The sequence below is a fragment of the Grampus griseus genome, assembly GCF_964374135.1.
Source record: "Grampus griseus genome assembly, chromosome: 2".
In the NCBI taxonomy this organism is placed as follows: domain Eukaryota; kingdom Metazoa; phylum Chordata; class Mammalia; order Artiodactyla; family Delphinidae; genus Grampus; species Grampus griseus.
Genome location: NC_139018.1, coordinates 71,444,736 through 71,467,603, shown reverse-complemented (window position 1 = coordinate 71,467,603; position 22,868 = coordinate 71,444,736). Strand labels below are relative to the sequence as shown.

At 33.3% G+C, this 22,868-nt stretch overlaps 1 protein-coding gene across 2 annotated transcripts in view; it reads right to left on the bottom strand.

The window, feature by feature from the left end:
• Positions 1–22,420, bottom strand: part of NOVA1 (NOVA alternative splicing regulator 1) — a 142,177-nt gene extending 119,757 nt beyond the window's left edge. The window contains exons 1-2 of one of the 2 annotated variants that reach the window (XM_082647571.1): positions 21,614–22,420; positions 19,736–19,879 (exon numbers count right to left, since the gene is read on the bottom strand). In XM_082647571.1, the coding sequence (XP_082503697.1) occupies positions 19,736–19,879; positions 21,614–21,749 (280 nt within the window). In that variant the 5' untranslated portion in view covers positions 21,750–22,420. Of the gene's footprint in view, positions 1–12,854; positions 12,942–19,735; positions 19,880–21,613 lie in introns of those variants that run through there. The other variant, XM_082647572.1, reaches the window with a different exon arrangement.
• Positions 22,421–22,868: the final 448 nt, after the last annotated feature.

The window sequence follows — 22,868 nt, the reverse complement described above, 5'->3', positions numbered from 1 at the left end:
TTAAAGCTGAAAAATATTATGAGAAAATAGTTACTTTAATAACTTCAAAATTTAAAACTACTCCAAACATAATGGCTTTTTATATTAAAAAATCTTAACTATATTGTCAAGTATCTTCTAGGTAAAATAATTCTCTAAAAACTGTATACATTCACCACCATTTAGGAGTTTTGGTCATTGATGTAGGTTTGAATATGTAGTAACTGGAGATTTAGAAAGTCCTTTTAACATGTTGGGTGTCATCCATCTTAAGATAAATAAAAATCCAAATGACTTGACAGACTAAATGGGCCTCCATAATCTAGCTCTTGCCTAACTCTCCAGCTTTATCCCTTATCATTAAGAAGAGGTTTGACCTTAAATACCTTTGTATCTTCTGTACATAGTAAAATGCCCAGTATATAATCCATACTTAGTAAGTACTTGCTAGCTACATACATGGATAAATAAATGTTGGAAAAACTGGAAATCTTTACCTTGGTTAACACTAAATTTAAAGAAAAACGTGAAAAATTACTCATCAGGATACATTAAAATTCCAATTTGTATTTCTTACTTATATATAACTTTTATTAAATATGACCATAGTCTAAATGTTTTAATTGCTTATATAGACAAATCTTAAAGCTATCTTATAAGAATAAAAATTAAAAGAATGATTTGAGCACACTGAAATCAAGCACATAATAACACTTTCAAAATAAAACTTCAATACAAGAAACTTTAAAAACAAGTCAAATATGGGAAAATTACCTTCATTCAAAGGAATTTTTTTTGTCATAATAGGATAAGGTAAAAAGACCATGCATGGGCTTTGGAGTCAGATAAACCTGCATAAAACCTGTCTCTATCAGCTGTGTGAAAATATTATAATATAGATTTTTCTAAAATAATAATGTAAGAATGATATGCAAACCCAAATCTCACATAAATGAGCACTAAAACTAAGGGATGATTTAAGAAACATGTAAATAATAAGCATACCAAAATAAATTTTTTTTTTTTTTGGTATGCGGGCCTCTCACTGTTGTGGCCTCTCCCGTTGCGGAGCACAGGCTCTGGACGCGCAGGCTCAGCGGCCATGGCTCACGGGCCCAGCCACTCCACGGCATGTGGGATCTGCCCGGATCGGGGCTCGAACCCGCGTCCCCTACATCGGCAGGCGGACTCTCAACCACTGCGCCACCAGGGAAGCCCAATAAAATGCTTTAAGTCACAAACTTTAAGCCGTAATTTTGAGCCAGAAAATTAAATTTAAATGTTAAACTTTAAAATGAAACCAAATACAAACCCACATATCCTTATCCCTGTAATCCAGGAAGCCACAACTACCACAGTTTTCCTTTTTACACAGCAGTGACTAAACAAACTTCCTCTACTGTATCATTTATATATTGAGAAATGTACAGATGTATCTTGTCTTATTCCAGCAGATTTCCAGAGATCTTTTGCCAGTAAGACATACTAATAAAATGCACGATTAGAAAAGAAGTCAAAATTGTTATTACATAATTGATTAAAAACATATTGGTTCTATAAAAAGTCAATTATTTTTCTTCCTGTATGTGAAATAATACTATTTCCATTAATAACTGAGTACAGAATAAAAAAACATAAAGTAGTAAAGTAAAAACTAATTAAAGAGAGAAATGAAGTTCATTAATTAGAATAATTTTTCATGGACCATAAAATGAGAAGATTCATAGCTGATAAGCATAAAATTATCTCAAAATATTTTATAGGAAAATATTTACCACTTGGATAATTTTGTTCTAGGTATGTAATTTCTTTAATGTGTAATCCTCAAAAAGATGAAGTTTTGATTTAGCAAAATTTTCCAAATTGTTCAGTATATATATATATTATCATTCACATGTACATACCACTTAACATAGTTTACATTTTAAGCTACCTGTGTCCTCCAGGATCAATGGATTTCATTTTGATATAATCCAATGAACTGGTATTATTTAGAATTTTATTAATCCTACTGCTTCATATTTATTCTTTAAAAATCAATTCTTGCAGGTATGAAAATATTTATCTTACTATAATGAATATACTGATGCTGATATTCCTTAGGGTACAGACTACTTCCTACAGACTTCCCTAAAACATAAAATTAAACATGAATCTAGTTTTCCTGGTGCTTTATCTTTTGAAATTATAATTTGGGGACTCAGTCTGGTCAACGCAATAACTAGGACAGACTACTTTCTGCCACTTTCCAGAAAGAGTTTTAACACACTGAATTCACAGCCAACCACATCTTTAGTTAATTCTTCAACTGACTAAGCAGAGCAAAATGCATTTTTGCAACATTTACTTTTGTTTTTAATATGCTTTCAGCTTTCATTTAAGACACATATCTTAAACATAATCAGAATCATGACAGATTAGATGTAAAATCTGACTGAATGAGAGAAGGTAAGGATACCTCCAAGATTTCTGGCCTTAGAAAACTGGAAGGATGAAGCTGCAATTAAGATGGAGAAGATTGTGGGAGAAGTAGATTTTGAGATTGGAGAGAAAAATCAGAATATTTAAAATCACATCTAATTCTAACATACTTATTAGACATAACAAGTGATATCAAGTGGGCAGTTGCATCATTAGTCTAGAGTCCAGGTGAAAAAGTCCAGAATGGATATAAACATTTGGTAGTCATCAAAGAACAGATGGTTATTTGAAGCCATGACACTGGATAAGATCACCAAGGGAGTAAACATGTATAGGAAAAAGGAGAGAGTGGTCCAAGACTGAGCTCAGAGAAATGAGAACAAACCAACAAAGGAAACTTGAGGCTGCAATTAGTTAGGTAGAGGGATGCTGGATGCAGAAAGAAATGTTTCAAAGAAGAGGCAGTGATCACTATGGCAAATACTGCTGATTGTATACAGAGATAAGAACTGAGAATCCACCTCTGAATTATCCCCATTAAAGTCACCAATGACCCTGACAAGAACAGTTTCACTGGAAGGATGGGGTCAAAATTCTAATTGGAATAGCTTTTAAAGAAAAATGGGAGGAGAGGAACTGGAGACAGCACAACTATGGACAGATAGTTTGAAGCATTTTACTGTTAACGGCCTGGTAATTGGAACAGGCAGTGGGATAAAGAGAATATGCTTTTTTTCTTTTTTTAACACTGGAGAAATACAGTATGTTTGCAGGTTGAAAGAAAATAGAATGGGGGGGAATTGATAACACAAGAAAGAGAAGAAAGAATTTCTAAATGATATCTGAGTATCTAAAAGGGAATGGAATCTAGAATAAAAGTAAAGGATTGGCCTTTCCTGGGGCAGGGACAGTTTCTCAGAATAATAAGAGAAAATATAGACCATATAGTACTGATACGTTTGGGTTGCTAGATCTACTGGTGAAAGCTTGTGAAATTTCTTTTAATTACTTTTTTTCTCAGTGAAATAGGACATAAGATTGTCAATTAGGATGACAGAGGATGTTTTGCAATTGATACTTAAATTCATCATATATTGTGTGGCCTGTTGCCTTAGTTCCAAAGAAAAGTGAAAATGTTACACATGAGAAGGAAGTTGGGGTTATTTTCAGCATTCACAGCCCATCTCAAATTGTTCCATTTCCCAAAACCATATCCTAATATAAACAGAGATAACCCTTAGTCATCTGTACCCTAGACAAATACACATTCCTCTTTTATAAACTGCCAACTTTCAATACTACTCTCATTCCAACTAGACTTCATCATCTCTACAGGTTCTAAGTATCTAAAATAAGTCCATTGCTCTAAAGATTAGGCCCATAGTATTTAATCATTCTAGAATTAAATTACCTTTTGCAAATCTTCTCATTTTATTTTTTCCTACAGCATCTAGTATTTTTATATATTCAAAGGTGTAACATTCTAAATACAAAATTGAATTTACTCAATACTATAAGAGAGATTCACTAATATTTTATATTTTCAACAAAGCAACCCCCAAATCAATATGATCTTAATTACATTTACTGTCCTCAAGGGCACATTCACACAAAACAAAATCACATATACTGTTGTTCTTGCTATTATAGTATTAGATGAATCTTAAATATTTAATATGTAAGTAATATTTAATATGTAAGGAATTTGAATATAGCATTAAGTTTATACACTGATTATAACAAAATATAGACATATCATAAAAGAGAATTTTACCGTAATGGCAATCAAGAATTTTTGTGATGACTCACGGAAAATATGAATACTTGTTAAAGAATGTAAAGCAATAAATCAGACCCCTAAAAGACACTCTTAGTAAAACTATATCACTAAATTCTCTTAGATCTTTCATGGAAGCTGCATGAATTAAAGTGTTTAAGGCCTTCACAGAAGTAATCAAAAAATTTAACTTGAAAAACAAGTCTTATGAATCATCATCTATATTACTAAATATCTAGCTTTATCATTCAGTACACTATGACTCTTTTTGACTAACAGAAAAAGAATTTTCAGGAGTCTTAGTATCTTGAAAAATATCATTAAAGCAACTATTAAATATTCTGTATGCCACCTGCTTTATTCTTACTGAAGCCCTGATTGATACTTTTAATGTACAAGAATGAAGGAGAGACTAATGAATTATGTTAATTTTTGAGAGTCTTAATATAAAGAAGCCCATATGCTTCATATGCAATTTAATCTGCTTAAATATTATAAAATCATGTCCCTAGTTTTTATCTCAACCATACGGGTGAAAAACAAACAAAGCTCTGCATACATTCAGGTGTATCACAGAGCATATTTTTTGGCTATGTAAGTAAAAATATCCACATAGCTGAAATAGGAAGGACACCTTAGAACCTCCATAAGTCCATTAACCAAAAGAGGTGATTTGCTGAAAACACATTCCTATATATAACAAATATCATTTGTAATTATCTACTAAAAATATGAACCTATATAAAAAGGCATTTATAAAGTATGAAAGAATACATACGAAATTATTTATATTAATTATCCTAAAGGATGAGGAGAGGTTAACTAACTTTCTCTGTATTGCCTACATTTTATAATAATCAGTTGTTATGAGAAAAAAATTTTTGAAAAAATCCTTATACCAATGTTTCCTTTTTGCCACCCCATTAATGTAATTTATTTTACATTAAAATCTTTGCTGTAAACTTAGTATTATTAAATGTAACAAACACAGGAAGAAGAAGATGAAAAAAGATAAGTCATAAAATGCTTACTATATGTCAGGTATTATGTGACATGCTTTTACATTTTTTCCTTTTGTGATACCTAGACCAACATTTTATAACTATGCAAGAAGTACTAATCACACACAGATGAGAAAATTAGAGGTCCAAGAAGATTAAATGATTTGACCAAAATCATACAACTAGTTAGGTGGGAGAGCTCGGATTCAAACTCTGCTCTGTCTGACGCCACATGTTCTCTAGGAGTCTTGTATTCCATCTCACATCCCCATAAAGCATTAAAAAGTACTGAATTGATTTGATATTTTCTTAATACACTCCACTGTGTAATATCCAAAGCATATTATCTTCATAAAAACTTTGATTATATTAAGTACTATCACAGTGATTTGACTAGACCTTACTAACCTTAAGTCTACAGTTTAACAAATCTCTACAGCAGTGGTTATATATGATTTAAAATGTGAAAGACAAATCTTATAATGCTAAATGAAGAATAATCAAATGATTTCATGTAAAAAACTTCGTAGACAAGGCAAAATTTCAAACTCTCCTAATGTCTAATAGCAATATGAAGACAGGAAATACCTAGACGATATCAAGGTTCTATGTTTACAGAGGTCTGGTCAGAACAGAAAACTTGTTTTTAGTCTCTATTTTGCTGAATTATTACAGTTTCACTTTCAATGGCAAAACTGAAATTTGAAGCATTTCCAGATGAACAGGGAAAATTATCAATCCATAAAAAATATCTAAGTATTTCTCAGTGATGGGTCAAATGTGGCAGTTTGGTGAATCTTACCTAAATTTTGAATACTGTATTTTTTAACTCAAATTTATAAGCAGTCTGATGCAAAGAGTTATAGAATAACAGTAAACAAACAGGTTCATCATTAACTTTCTATATCACAAATCATTTTAACTTGCACTATCTTATTTTCCTCAACTGTAAAACAGATATAAGAATTCCTGCCTATACTAACATTTTAAGCAGAGATGTAAGATCAAATTAAGGCATGATTAGCAAATTACTTTTATGTACTGCTTACTTACTTTTATTAAGTTTTAGTTATACAGTTCTAGACTTTTAAAAACAAGACTATCATTTTTCCCATTAATGGTCAAGAGATAGTTTAAATATGTACATAAAGAAAATCAGAGCCTGGCTCTGATTAAAAGATACTTAATTTAGCTAACTGTTACTTGAAATGTTTCCTAAACCCAAAATTTCTTCAAAGTTTTCCTCAAACAGAATTGTATTTGTTCTGCATATTTTAAGTAGTCAAAAAATGTACATAGTCCTTACCTACATTATTTATCCCTTTCATTTAGGGAAATTATCCTGCTCACAATGCAGTTTCTACTTATTTTTAATGTAATCCGCTGAAGTATTTGAAGGGTTTTCAGAAAAAAATTTAATAAAAGCAATATTTTAAAAAAATCAAAGAAAAAAATTTGTTCAAGAAACCTGGAATATGATTTCAGAGTGCAGTCATACTGTCATAAAGGGGCAATATTTATTGCAGTTTGCTTTAAATGGTTTTATAAATGGTATATAGACATAGAACCTCAAGGCTTTTCCTATTAATATATATACATCTTCTAAAAATAAAAACACCATTTTCAATTCTTAATTATTTTACTAAACCATTTTGGTTATACCAAATAGATCATTCCTTAACAAAAATACATGATTACATTTCACATTCATAATCATCTGTCAAACTATATACTGCTTACTTGTAATTCTCATTAATTTTCACAAACTTTAGAGAATAAGTTAGTTACTAAGAGGGATCCCATGTAGATAATTTCAATGGCAAAAAAATCTGCCATTGGGCTGAAAACAAGGATTTACAAAGTAAAGGGTCTATCAGCATATAAAGCCCACCAGCAAAAGACTATAAAATAAAAGTAGCAACCGTAAAATTACTAATCTTACTAATACAGTACATTAAACATGCCATTTGAGATATATGCCAACCTAAACTACCACATATGGCATATTTAGCTTATTATCACAGTTTGTGTTTTCACATCTAGAGTCATTCTAGTTTCTAAATAAGATGTCAAATATACCAGTGTAGCTAAAAATGTGATAAAGCTTTCAAAGGAACATACCTTTCCTTAAACAGAATAGGTACACACTTCAGAAGAAACAATGTCAAACATTACTGTAAAGAAAACATGGCTGGAAATTTTCAGTTGAGAATATACGTGTAAATGTAAAATAGAATATCATCTTAAAGGCAGAATTCGTAAAAGATGTTCAATTTAAATAAATGTCACTTTGAAACAATTCACAAACCCAAAGTTTCTTCACAGATTTTCTCAGAAGGAATTGTATTGGTTCTGCAATGCATGCAGTCACCTTACCTATATTATTTATCCCTTAAAGAACAAGTTACCATGCCATGATATGCACATCAATTTGAAGGCAATGAGACTCTGCTTATGCTTCCTTTTTATATTGAAGTCAACCTTGAGTTATATAACTGGTATTATTGAATTATGAATAGCATTTAAATAAAGATTACACAATGAATATTTTTATTTCAAATTCCCATCTGGTGCTTAATGTCACTTCAGCTGTTCAATTTTTTAATGTTTCTCTACACAACTAGCCAATAATTTCACAAATAAATATAAATGCTAAATAGATTTTTAATCTCATTTTCTAAATGTAGAACAGTGCCATATTTTTCACAGTGACTTTTTAAACTCATCTGGATTTGACAGATTATCAATTAAGACTAATTTTCATATGAAATAAATATTTATCAATGATGGAGAATCCTGCTGAATCTCAATCATCAATTGAAATGCCAAACAAAATAATTATACGACAGAGAATCCACTAACAATGAATAATGGAAGTTTCAACTTTCATTTTCATTGACATAACACACACCAATTTCTCTATCACATACCAAAACTTTAGTGTTTGAACACTGCCAAAAAATTAAAATTCACACATTAAAATTGCATACGTTGTGCAAATCACTAATTTTCATCAAATTAAAAATAAATGTTCATATACCAAGAGAGCTAGAAACTAGGCCTACATACTTATAATTTAAGGAATGAGAAAATTTTTATCAGATGTATGATTCTAAACAGCTATTAATCAAAGGCAAACTAGTAAAAGAAACCATTTGAGTCATTAACTTTAAATGCACCTGCATAGACAACAGGTTATATAAGAGTGAACAAATGTCAAAAACGGATTTCTATCTCCAGAGCTTTCCTGAATACAGCAAAACATTCCTCACTGACATTTTCATTCACTAGGTTCCACACTTTTTTTTTCCCTACCCTCAGCACATAGTTGCTTAATAAAAAGATAGCTTTCATATTTAACATTTCTTTTATCTCTAGTAGTTTTCTCCTTTCTTTCTAAACAAATTAGTCTTCTCTTTAATTCTACTTATATAACCGAGGCAGAAAGCCAGACTCCCCAATCTACTATTTAACTCTGTTTTTAGATAACTAGGGCAATCCTTCCTCCAAGGTACAAGTATCACTATTTATATTTATACAAATACATATATTTTAATTACAGTACCACTGTCATTCATCTTATAGACATAACAAATGTACTTTTTCTTTAAAATATTTCTTCCTATTCAATGTCTCCAAATTAAATATATTTCCATCAAACTCTTTTCTTTTACATTTTTAATACATTTTCTCTTATCTGTACAAATATCGATAGTATCTCCCTACTCCCACTCTCTGCCCACAGCAATATCTACTTTGTATCCCAGTAATACCAAACTACTTTTGGACCCCTGCATATACCAGGAATTTTTCATAACTCCATGGATATATATATTGTCTCTGCTTCAAATGACCTTCCACTCTTGTGCACCAAGCAAATTAAAATTCAACCCTCAAAACTCTGTCAGCTCCTCCTTGAAGTCTTTTTTGAAGTATATCCTCTTCTCTCAAGATCTTGCCACTGACACAGGCAGTTTCAACTTCAAGACATAATTCTATCATTATACAATTATCAAATTTCATTATAACCAGGTATTTATCTTTATTGTTTCTTATTGCTCCCTTGCTTGAGAGTAAGAACTTCAGAAAACTGTATATCTCGTTCTAACCCCAAAGGGAACGCATAAATGTCCATCAGAATGTTAAAATCTGGCCATGGTGGCAGAGAAGGGCAGGGGAAGCAGCCAAGTAAACACTTAGAGTTATTTTAACCCATTATTCTCCATCAGCTTTTTTTTTTCTCCATCAGCTTTTTAAAAAATAAATCGAATTTATAAAAATGTAAGGGACTAAGCCTGAAACTAAATATATTTATTAAATCTTAGAAGTTTCATTGGTTTATTGCAGCGAAAATCAAACAATGTATTAATACAAGATAAACACTAATATTTCATACATTTCTCTAAATTCTGTTTAAAAAGTATTTTAAAAACTTTGAAGAAAACCAAATTCAATAACTTTCCTATTAATTTCAAATAAAGTATTTGAGTTAGTCAAGCTCAAAGCATATAAATTCCAATCTACTACATAGTTGGTATACTCGTCTCCTGAGTAAATAAGAAAATTTAATAGTCCAGCTTCTAAAAGTCCTAATGTATTTATACATGTTTACTTCCCCACTATAGGTGAGGAAGGAGATATTAAAATATATTAAAAACAAAACATTTACTAATCATATTTTTAATAAAGTAACCTCAATTTAGTGGTTAGTAATCTTTGATTTTCAAGGTATCTCAAGAAAAGTCATCAGTAGATTGTTCCTTACTGCACAGGTAGCCATGTGGCAATAAGTAAACTGTAATGTGATATAACTATCAAATCTTGTAATATAGGTACTTTGTATTACTTTATTAATAAATATTAGTTAAGCTCATGTTTCTTAAGACAGAGTATTTTTAAATTGATCTTCATCTGGGAGACGGCTTTTAAGTACTCTCCATAATACTAGCTTTCAGTTTTCTGAAAGTTTCAGGACAACATGCTAAATAGAAAACAAAATTCTACTCTTCTTTCATAAGAAAGAAAGAAAGACCTGGCCCATATTTGTCTTAACACTTCTATGGTCTTTCCTTGTTTGTTTGAATTTTGAACTCATTAGTTTACTTATCCGAAATACAGATGTTTCACTCACACATATACCCACACACACACACCCCTAAGTAAACTAGAAATATAATACAAAATTAAAGATGAATTGCCTTCTACATTCATTGTATTGATATCACCCCCACTGAAGTAAACTAGAAATATAATGAAAAACTACAGATTGCCTTCTATATCCACCACATTCACAGATGAAGCCTCAGATTGGTCATTCATTCAATCACACATTCATTCATTTATATTTCAAATGCCACAGATGTTTAAAGCACTGGGCTATATGCTGAACATACAGCAGGCATGAAGGATGACATAAATTCCTTCGTATCAATGAAGCTTAATTCTACTATTCAACTGTAGTAAGTAAAGACTATGACAAATTTTTTTGTTTTAATTTAAATCCGTGAAGGAAAAATATCTTCAAAATCACATTAAGTGATTTTTATAATTATGTTAGAAAGTAGCCCTTAAGCCTATAATGCAACGCAAAGAGCATCAGAATTCTAATTAACCGAGAAGTGGACCAATTTGATGAAATGGATAGACAAAAAAGAGAAAATAATTATGTTTTAAAATTAATAATTATTATATATCTTCATTTGTACTTAGATTGCCTTACAATTACGCTCATGCTTATTTCTTAATCATAATACTCTGCCTTTTTAAAACCAACTGTTACGAATACCTAGCCAAATATGCAATACTTAAGGAAATTATATGTCATAAAAATATGGAAAATATACATATCCCCAAAAACAGAACTTGACTTAGAAAGTCTATATAATTTTTTTTAGCAATGTCAATACTCTGTTTAACCAAAAATGAAGAAATTAAAAAGTTGAGCTAAGGAACAAAGGAAGGAAGAAAAAAAGAAGGGAAAAAAAAAACTTCGTAAATGAAGTAACAAAGCTGTAGAAATCAAATAACCCTGAACACTGCCATTTTCAAACAGTACAATTATGAAAATACAGAAATGACCAGGTTATATTCCGGGCAATATAATCTACCATATCTTTGTTTCTTAACATATGGTAATGATAAAGAGTACCTGTCTTTGGCCTTTCAGTGTAGCAAATCAACAACAACAAAAATTACTGTAAAATACCTACTGTGCTTTCAACTTAGTTTAAAAAAGCGGGGGTGGGGGTAGGAGTATTTATTTTAAAACTAGGAGAGAGAAGAAGTGAAGACTTATTTCCTCAGAGAGGCACATTCAAAAAGAGGAGGGAAAAAAAAAAAAAGTAAAGCAAAATAAAAAGAGAATGAATATCTACTATAATTGTACCACAAATTCAGAAAACATATTTAAAAGTTGCAGGACAATTATTTGCCTATATCACTCTTGGTATCTTGGTTTTCTCAACTATTAAATGAAGATTCTGGAAGAGATCGCACCTAAGCACCATTTCTTTCATCTAGTTCCACAATTCCATTATTTTTCCAATCCCTTTAAACGAAAAAAAAAAGCCTCTTCAATACTCCTAAGTGTCCTCACTAAGTCATTGACAGATATCACAGATGCAATATAAAAAATATTTTTAAACAAAACTTAAGGACACAGTAACAATCAAAGCACAACATTTTAGGGTGAAGTAAAACATACCCATATTACTTTACAAAGAAAAGATCCTTCGTAATACTTCTAAGTCATAATGACCATAGGACACCTGGACTCATAGGAAGCAGCTGATAAATACTTATATTGACAAGAGAAAAACTTCCAGACAGATTTCAGAGTGAAGACTGAAACTAGATTTTTTTTAAAAAAGTACTTCTCTGACTTAAAAAAATTAATTAGTCTTAGAAAATTAAAAACACAGGAGTTATACAAAGAATAATTAAAACTATGTATGTGAACGAAAGGTCTCCAAGTAGAAGCTCAACTGCTTCCAACAATAATTCCTTCAAAAACAAGTATTTCAAGAATGGATATAACCAAAATTGAAAAGCTGCAGTTATTCAAAAATATTTAGTAACATAAAACAAAAATACATACTGAATTCTCTACTATTGTGTTAATAAAATGCACTACCCCTTTCCTTCTTTTCTGTCCTTCCCTCTATCTACTAAATCTTAAAATGAAGTCACCACCCAATCTAAGTACTAGAGCAGCAAATTATTAACAATTTAAATGAAGACAACTTTCTTCAAGGTAAGAATGATTTCTAAAAATTCAATCAAACTGAGAGTAGCATTTATTATATCTATCCTAGAGGAAATGCAGGATTTGAACTCTTAATTGGTAAGTCCGTTGTGTGAAAATTTATCCTACAATAAAATTATGGGGCCTTCATCGTGTAACTGTTCTCAAAAATCTTTCAAAGAGAAAGAAAAGTTATTCTTCAAAGCTTCAAAAAGTATGCTAAGTTTCACAAGGAAAGTAAGAAACACTACAGTCTAAAACTTAAAAATTACTGAGTTCAGAATAAAATTCATTGGATATGACAAATATACTGAACATCAGTAAGACATAAAACAGGTCTTAAAATAAGAAAAATATTAATTTTAAATATCAATTATTAAATGAGTATAAAAATGGTAAAAAATGTTTTATTTTCCACACCAAATAATCTTACCTGAATCATTTTGCTGTTAAAAAACTCAAGATACTGATTTCATTTTTCATCTGGTCCTGTCAACGATGCTATGACAGGCCCTGCAGGAAGCAGCAAAAGATCAATGATGGAGTGCAGATATTATGTGTTTTCATGATCAAGTTTGTCATGGAAAAGGATATCCATATAGTGGTTTGAAACTTAGCAAATGTTGAAAATATCTCAAAAAGTTTGTTAGTTACATAGTAATCTTTACTTTCTATTTTCTAGTCTCAAAATGTTTATTCTTATTCAGTATCTTCTTTATCAAAACTTCTTAAATGTGTAATTTTAAAGAATATTTTTATATTGATGAGAATTAATAAGAAAACAACATTCCACAATGTCAAAAATGAAAAATCTTGATTGAAAAATGAAATATGTTTAAAAGTGGAGGAATGATTCTCTCCACTTCTAGAGATGATTATTTTAATCTTATTTTCCACAATTACTATAATTACCAATAAATTATCTATTATTCATAATCTAATTAAGATAAAATTTAGAAGCTTTTTCTTACAAACAGTAACTTCAGAATCAAATAGTTATTGGCCACTCTGGTAAAAATTCCTTCAATAAAAGTATATAGATTACAAAAAATCTGTAAACTCCAAAACTTAATTACTCTTGGGTAATTGACAAGTTGTAGTCAATGGATACCAAAAAATTCAATTTAGTAAAACTAATAAAAAAGTCAAAATAATAAAACTGCTTCACGAAGACTCTAAATGATATTTTTAAATTCTGAATTATTTTAAAATAGTATAGCACTTTGCCAGATTTAATTTAAAGACATTTTTTCCGTTCAAAGGCCAACTGATAAACAGGACTGTGATGAGACATCTACATTAATTGGGAACACTATTAGAACATACAAGAAACTTCTATATGTGTCATGGAAGCATACTGTCAGTATTTCAAATAGATCAAAAAATTTAAAACAAAAGAAATGAATTATTGACTTTTTTAGAGTTTTTATTTAATCAAATTTTAATTTACTCATAATAAATTGTGGTAAAGAACCACTTCAACAGCACTCCTATATTAAGCTGAAGCATCCTAAAAACATTTTTAACATACTATGCCTGTCTTGTGTGTTGGAACACGTCAAAACACTCAGCAAAGTTTGCCTGTCAAAGTCCCTAACATGCTAAAAAGATACAACTGAATTTTACACAGGTTCTTTCTCTTATAAAAATAAATAAATAAATGTTAATCTAAGATAATAAAAAAAGAACTACAATGTACTTCCACTTATTTCCACTCACTCATAATCTGAAAATATACTTGTGGAATAGCGAACTTAAAATACTTCCTACTTAAGGTTATTTTCTCTTTATTTCTACACCTAAAGCCCCTATCTCCTTTTCATGTAGATTCTATCAGATTCATGGAAATCATTTTAGTTTTAAATACTTCCATATAAAAAATGGAAAATGTGATGCCGTATCTTTAAAGAATAGGATGAAGAAAACAGAAATTTTACCAATCCAAGCATCAGGAAGTATTGAAAAGTACTGCTTCATTTCTTGCATGTTACATTTTATACCGTGACACTTCAGTCTCTGAGGGTCAGGTTAATTAAGCTCCATAGCAGCTGCAATGCAATGTGAGACACATACTGCTATGGTTCCCACCAATCCAGTCCAATTACCTGTAGTATTCCAGCACTGGACAAGTGACAACCAACCTCTTCTTTCTAGTCACTTGCTTCCACTGGTCTACCGATAAATGTTAGAACAAACTAACCTCTTTTTGGAAAAGACTGCAAAGCTGAATGCACCTGCTGCAGGCTGCAATGATGAGTCCCAGAGAGATGTTTGTCAGTCAGATCTCTGCAGATGTTGTTTAACTTTATGCTAGAGCTTCATCCAAAGATGGAAATGAGATGGCAATCAAGTACAAACCTCCCACCCTCATCCCCCCAATTTTATTCTGAAAAGCTGCACTTGCTCATAAAAGTTATCCTTTAAAACACAGCTCCACTAAACTGGAAACAACTGAGACTAAACTCTAAGTAAAAAAAAAAAAAATTATTAGGTGCTGAATTTTAGTTAACAAGTGGCATAAGTGTGTTCAGCAAATGCTATTTGTAATATTTAAGAGCAAAAATTAATTATCTTAAGCCAGAGCAAAACAAAACAAAAGAACCAAACTATAAAAAGACATGTTTCTAACTGGTGGTTTCTTGCTCGGTTTTTAGTGATACCACATACTCCTTAGAGTTCCCAAGACACAGATCGTTTTTCCTCTTTGTATATTATACGAAACACCTTCAATACATAAATATTGAACTATTTCACCGACTGTGCTCACTATTTTTAAACTATTCCTGAAATCCTTTGGGGGTGATATTTGCAAGACAATGTTGTTAGACGTACTATATTACCTTACAATGTCACAAATTTTAAATGAGCTATTTTTCCAAAATCTAGAAGGCTTCAAATAGCACATTTCAAAGTGACATTGTGCTATATAATTCATGAAAACACTGACACTGTAAAGCCATAACTTACTAAATCGATAATAGAAGATATAACATCCAGATGAAATTAAAAAAAGAATCAAATAAAATGAATAGCTAAGATTTTTAATGCTAATTCAATCTTTCTAAAAAATTTCATACCACAAAACATTTGCTTTCATGGGTTAAGTATAAAAATTATAACTTTCGGAAAGTACAATTATAATATAGATTGTGCTATGCTAATTCCTTCATGTGCTGAGATTTCCCATTGCTTAAAATGAGAAATAAAGTATTAAAAATGCAGCAAATTTTCAGACAGATATTAATGTATAAGTGAAAGCTTATGGCTCCTCCCACAACTGAGGATAGAGACAGACAAAACATAAAATAACCCACAACCATAGGCAGTATGACAAACATAAATATTACAACTCAAGAGTGTCAGCAACTCTTTGACAATACTAAAACCAAAGGTATAGCACAGTGTAATGACAGCTACCCTATTAAATTCAACAATATTGGAAATTATACTTCATTTTCTACTTGTTACAATTATATTTACCTGCTAATTTTGCCTTAAAATATATGCCAGCAAATTTCTAAGATGCAAAGCAACTTAGATCAAAGAAAAGAGTATAGACTGCAACTTTCAGAAGCTATAACAAAAGTATTCACATTGTACTACCAATACAATAATACTCTTCCTTCAACAATGTAGACAAAAGTGATCTATTCCAAACTTCATAAACTCCTCTTATTTCCAAAAGAATTATCATTCTTATACAATCCCAACCCTAATGGTTAAATTGGCCACTGAATTTTCCCCATGTCAAAATTAAGGCAGTGTGGGGTATTTCCTTCACTAAAAGAAAATTTCACTTACATTCTGCTTTTTCATGATTTTTAAAGATTTCACATATAAATAGTTTGTGATTTTTTAAAAAAGCATCACCCAAGTTGGATAGTGATAAATTAAGATACAATAAGTCTAGGAATAATGAGCTCAAATTTTAATTTAAGGACCAAAAAAGGAAATAATTTATATTAAATGTGATCCAGTTTTATAGCCACAAGTATGAAAACAGTTTAAAACACACACAAATACATGCTAAGATTATAGAGAATTCCTGTTTGATATAATGAATATCTCCAGTGTCATATAATGGAATAAAATAGGTACACTATGAAATGTTCTAAAATCTAAGGCATACATGAAAATATTTATTTTATATATCCTTTACTATCCCCAATGAATAATGTATTCAATAAATTTTCCCAATTATCTACCTGAACCATTCATTAAATGATTTTAACAGATAAAATCAATCTATTAACAAAACCAAACACATCTTCAGATGCCAAATAAAGGAATAAAAGAATACTATCCTATTGCCATCCTGAAAATGCATACAGTAATGTATTTCCCAAAATGAGAAAGCTGTTTTTTAATTAAAAGGCATTAACTTTGGGTAACCTACTTATAAAAAGGATATATAAATAAATCAAATTAGGTTTCTTTAATCAAGTAAGAATAAAAGATATATTCATAAACCACAGGTAATAAGTTAGTATTTTGTAAGATTTAGATTTTTAGTAATAGATAAATGAATTACACAACACAGCAAAAAAAATGAATCTACTTATCGATCTTTTTTTCCGATTACAGTAATTGATAAATGCACTTTACAATCCTCATCATACAATTTCCCCAAATTATTTTATTTTATATGACATGCTAAAATATACAATGTAATATACAGTTCTATAAATTCTAAATTCGTACCAATTAATGTGCAAAAACTATTTTCTTCATCTCAACCATAAATATTAAAAATTACTCAGAAAAGCAAGGTTGCTTAAGAGCTTACTTAAGCAATGTCTGTACTCTGTAATATATACCCTGAAGAAAGTTTTTCTCAAATAAACCAGTATTTTAAGTGAACCTTCTGAAAACAATTGCATTGTTTTAAAGCTTAGGTATTTGAGAAAATCCATTAAGTTATACAACTGAAGTGCACTTATCCCCAAATATTCTGTCTTACAAATAAGAAACAGAAAAATGCTTCATGAAATAAACATCGGGCATATTCATTGTAATGGAATATGAGTCATAAGTACATATATGAAACACACAAAAAAGGACTTTAATTACTGCATAATCCTACAAGAAAGTCCTCATAACTAGGCAGTATAAATCACAGCTTTATAATTTAGTTCATTTGAGATGAGCAAGGTAAGTATCCCTTAAATATATCTGAGTAAGAGAAGTTGAAAGTAGCTCAGAGGCTGCTATGTTGAAGAATACCAGGACCTCAGATAATTCCACAGGCTTATGGTCAAGTATGAACAGAAAGACTATTAAAGTCTGTCAGAAGAGAGATGTATCTGTCTGAACAGGTAATAACCTAGCTAAAATTGTATTTACATACGAAGTGTTCAGAATTATTAAAGCTTCTTATAAATTACAGGGCTTTTTTTATCCTTACAATTGATTCCATAGTTTGTGACTGGTTTCCACCTGTTACAGGCAGAGTATAAGCCTTCTTTTATCCAGACATTTCAACTCACATTTGATCAGGTTACGTCACTACACACACAAAATTTTATTCAACGCATTCCAGTTTTCCATTTTTTCCAACGGATATTCTTGCTCTATATGAATAACATGCCTCAGAACTATAAATAAAATAAGCAATTTCAATGTAATAAGAAAAAAATACACAACTGTGGACTAAAAACAAAAGATCTAATTCTAGTTGCACCCTTTCCAACCCACTGAAAATACACTATATTCAAATGAAAAGGCATTTAATTTACTATTTGGAATATCCTTGATAAACACCAATTTTCTGTAACATCCCTGCACATCTGATACCCTCATGTATAATGCAAAAAAAGCTATTTCATTTTCATCTATTGACAGTGAATTTAATTTACCATTGCAGCTCTTTTCCTAGAACTATAACATTATTAATTCTGCAATCAAGCTCTTTTGAATGCTTTTATTTGCACTAAGGATTTTCACAATTCCACATTTTTTTCATCATAACATACCTTTTAAATATAAGAATGTGAATATGTTGGCAAACTTTCTTAATGCATAAGGAAAGTTTCAGAGACAAGGAAAGCCATCTACAAAACTACACTCACAGAAAACAAACTTTCGTAGGACATATCTAATAGATTACACCTTAGTTTAATAAATGTAATGTTTACCAAACATACTACATTTAATTTACATAACTAAATGACAGTTCCAACCATTCTAAAACCCTCTTATGCAGTACAGTGGTCCACTTTCTACCACCAAGCGATTGGCTATGAAAAAGAAATCCTCCAAATGTTTTGCTTACATTCATACCAGATGTCTTTGCTGTACTAAAGAACTCTTACTGAATTAGATCACTGAAAGCAAATCAGCTTTTCTTTCCTACCAAGAAAAAAAATAAGCAGTGTTGGTCCCCTCAGCACTGAATAAATATTTTTTATGGCCATAAATATGAAATAACCAAAAAAAAACTGCAGAAGCTACATGTAGGTAAAAGCAAATCAATTAATGTTTTATCTAGGAGATACACTATTAAACTTAAAATCCATATATTAAGTAGCAAAATGATTTTAAAAAGATAAAGATAAATGCATAGTACTATAAACAGTTTAAATTTAAAAAACACACTGAAAAGTTATAAAAAAAAAAATTATACCACCTAGGAAACTTGCCATATTCCACTGGGTTACAGTACCTACAGTACCACACAAACTGTTAATATATTCTGATCAAATACAGCTCTTAATACAGCTCTTAAGTAACACAAATTTTGAAGCATTATTTTACTTCTTACATAATAATATATTTCCTTGTCACAGTTATATTAAAAACACAATATTTTAAAAATCTGAAGAGGCAGCACTTGTCCTCTTCACTCCAGGGCCAACAAACAAAGCAATGAAGCAGAAAGAGGTACATAATGGATTTAGAAAGTAAATGGTCCATTCTTTAAGAAGCCTTTCTACCCACTCTTCTGAATTCACTCTAGTCTAATTGTCATTACAATTATTTCTGAAAACTTCAGAAGAACCCTATTTCCTGATGCCAGCTGTCTAGGTTTCTATCTTTAAATTTTAGAGTTTTTTTTCCCTAATTAGAAAGAAGTATTTAGAAATACCCAGAAGATTCATCTCAAAATTGGTCTACATCATAGACAGAATATCAATTACAGAAACAAAACATAACCAAGAGTGAAAATACTCTTAAAATTTTTCCACAAATACTCTAATACATCAAATAAATAAACAGTCTACACTATTAAGAATTTTTTCAATACAGCACACAACACAGGTAGATCTTTTATTTCCTTGGGGATTTATCAAACAATCTCTTCACCATTGCACCTACCTGGGTAAAAATCTTTGGACTTAGACAGCTTGATGGTGGCTCCAGTTTCTTTTTGCAACTGAACAATTGTCTGTCCTCCCTTCCCAATTATAGATCCAGCAGCATAACTAGGTATGAGAACCTTTAGAAAATACTGGCCGTCTTCTGAAAAATGCAAGGAAATATACTTCGTTAACACAATAATTTTAAACTTTGTATCCTCCCTCCACCCTCAAGAGAGAAAAAGAGCGATTAAAACATTGGGCATACAGCTGCAGGAAATATGGGGTTAATTTTTTTTTTTTTAAAGAACGAAAATAAGCCAATTACACTGAAAAATAAATATGTACGAAATGTTTCCCATTCTGTAGAATTTATACTTTCAAACTTGGAATTAAAATCTAAACATGTTCTATTATTTTGCAGCACTGTAGAAACTGATGACTAAATTCCAGTTGTTATTCCAAACATGGAAGTCTTCCAATTCTATCTGTAGTTACTATGGTAAAACAAAATGAACTGACCCTTTAACAAAACTTCAGAGATTTACACCATGACAAACCTTAACATATTGCAAAATAAATAAATAAAAAGACAGTAAATAGTGATGAGCTATATTTGTTTAACATGAGCAAACACATAAGGACTACAATTAGCCATTGCCTATATCCTACCTAAAGTATGCAAAACAACCATTCTCCTACCAAATAATCCACCCAAACTGTAGGGTGTATTCCAAGCCTTCAATAATTGCCAGGAAATAACTCAAAGTGATGTGGACTGCCAAATCTCACTAATCCTGGAGTATTTCTTTAGCACTCCTTAGTCTACTATGATCTCGTTTAAGCTCATTAATTAAAGGACCTTAAGAAGAATTTTGCCAATACTAAAAAGCTTAGGAGTCATTTACATCAAATACACTTAAAAGTGACCAGATAATGTTCCTTCCCCAAAAGAATCACAATTATTAAAACGAAGGGGGTAGATTAACCAAGAAAGATTGAAATGTTTTAAAAAAATAAACCCAACTCCATAAACTTTAATTTCCGTCAAACTGATCATGTCTTAAATAGGAAACACCCCAGTAAATCCAGCTTCCTTATGTGAATGAACGTTCCAAATTTTTCGAGTGTGCCATTCGCAAGACCCCCATCCGTCTCTAATGTACGTGCTGTAGATAAATTCACCTCTGCCTCGATGCATTGGGTGCATTGTTAAGATGACTCCAGTGCAAATGAAGAAGCGATACCGGTCCCGTTAAAACTCATCTTCCCAAGAAGCGCAGGATGTTAACTAACAAGTCAGAGTACCAGACACCCCCACCCTCGTATGCACACCCCTGAAGACAAATCAGTGAAATATTTGCACCGACAATGTAAGTGCGGTAAGAGTATGCACTCTTCCAGATTTTGCATACTACTTGTGGCCCAAACCAAGGGGATGAAGAGAGCAAAACTCTCCGGTGCCCCAATCATTTGCTCTCCGCTACCCAAGTGCCATTTATTTATTTATTTAATCAGACTGTTAAATGCAGCGCGCATCTTCAGGCGGCCATCACCTCACTCGGGGTCATCCTCCTCCTCCTTAACGGACCCCCTTGCCCAGGTCTAGGATATTTAAATGGTCAGCCTTTCGACCGATTAAATGGAAAGATAGGTCTATTCCGAAAAACCGGTCGCCATTTTGATGAATGATAAACATAGAAATGGAAATGTGTCGGGGCCGGCGAGATGCGGGGCAGGTGCAGGGGAGGGGGCGCGAGGCAGGGCGCGGGAGCCGCCGGGTTCGGGCTGGAGGTGTCCGGGCCGCGGGAGGGAGGGAGGGAGGGCGGCGGGAGGGAGGGAGGCAGGGGCGGGCGGCGGGGGATGGGGCCAGCGGGGAGGTGGAAGCGATACCCACCGCCCGTATTGGTCCTCTTGGTGCTGCCGGCTTCAGGGGGGGCTTCCAGCGGCCTTTTCCGCGAGTCCGGCGGGTCCAGGTCTATGGGAACCCCAGTGTGGGTCCCGTTCTGCTGGATGGGAGCTGCCGCCATCATGTTTGCAGTTCCTGCCGCTTCTACGGGGAGAAGGTTCTCCCTTTTGTTTTGGCTTTTTCTTTTCTTTTTTTTGCTTTTTTTTTTTTTTTTTTTTTTGCTTTTGGGGTTTCTTAAGGTTGTTTTGTTTTTGTTTTTTTTAATCGGATCAATAGAAATCTCTTTAGGAAAAAAAAGCAATGTTGCTGGTTTGTTCTCACTGGGGAGGGGGCAGGGCTGAGGAGCAGCTGCAGTGCAGTGTCAGAAAGGAGACAGGGGAATGGAGGGGGTGTGAGAGACGGAGGGTGAAAGAAGGAGAAGAAAGGAGAGAGGGGGAGAGAGTGGAGAAGGGAGAGGGGCGAGTGAATGAGCGGGAGGAGGGGAGCGGGGAGGACGGGCAGAGGGAGTGGGAGAGCGCGAGGGCTGGCGGGGCGCAGGGAGAAGCCGAGGAGGAGGGGAGAGTGAGGGAAAGAGTGAATGAGCAGGAGGAGGGGAAAGAGGTGGACGCGGAGAGAAGAGCGAGCGGCGGAGGAGGGCAGGAGCCGGGAAGGAGCGCGGCGGTCCCCGCGCCGCGCTAGCGCTGCGCTCGCTCCCGCTGCTGGTGCTGCCGCCGCCGCCGGAGCGGTTCTGCCGTTGCCTGGGCTGCTCGGCGCTGCTGCTGCTGCTGCTGCTGCCGCCCGGTCTCGCTCATTATTTCTCCCGCTTGTGGGGGGGGGGGGGGGCTGGCGGGGAGGGAGGGGGATGGCTGCGAGGGGAGGGTAGTGAGGGGTTGAGTTCGCAGACTCCCACACACTTCGAGCTCGGGTCCCTGCCTCTCAGCAGCGCCGCCGCCGCCGCCGCCGCCGCCTCCCGACGCCGAAGTCTCAGCCTGCGGGGGCGGGGGCGGGGGGGGGCCAGTGCGGGGGGCGAGAGTGTGCGTGTCTGCGCGGGAGTGAGCGCGCGCGGGCTGAGAGCGTGCGCGGGGGCGAGCGCCGGCGGCGGGGGCGGGGCCGGGGGCCGGGGCGCTCCTGTGGGAAGGGAGGGGGTGAAAGGTCACGGGTCCCCGGCAACACGGCTCAGGCAAACGTAAGCGGCTAGTCGCAGAAACCGAGGGGTCCAAGAAACCCGCTAGGCTGGAAGGCGGGAAGTAGATATTACTGACAG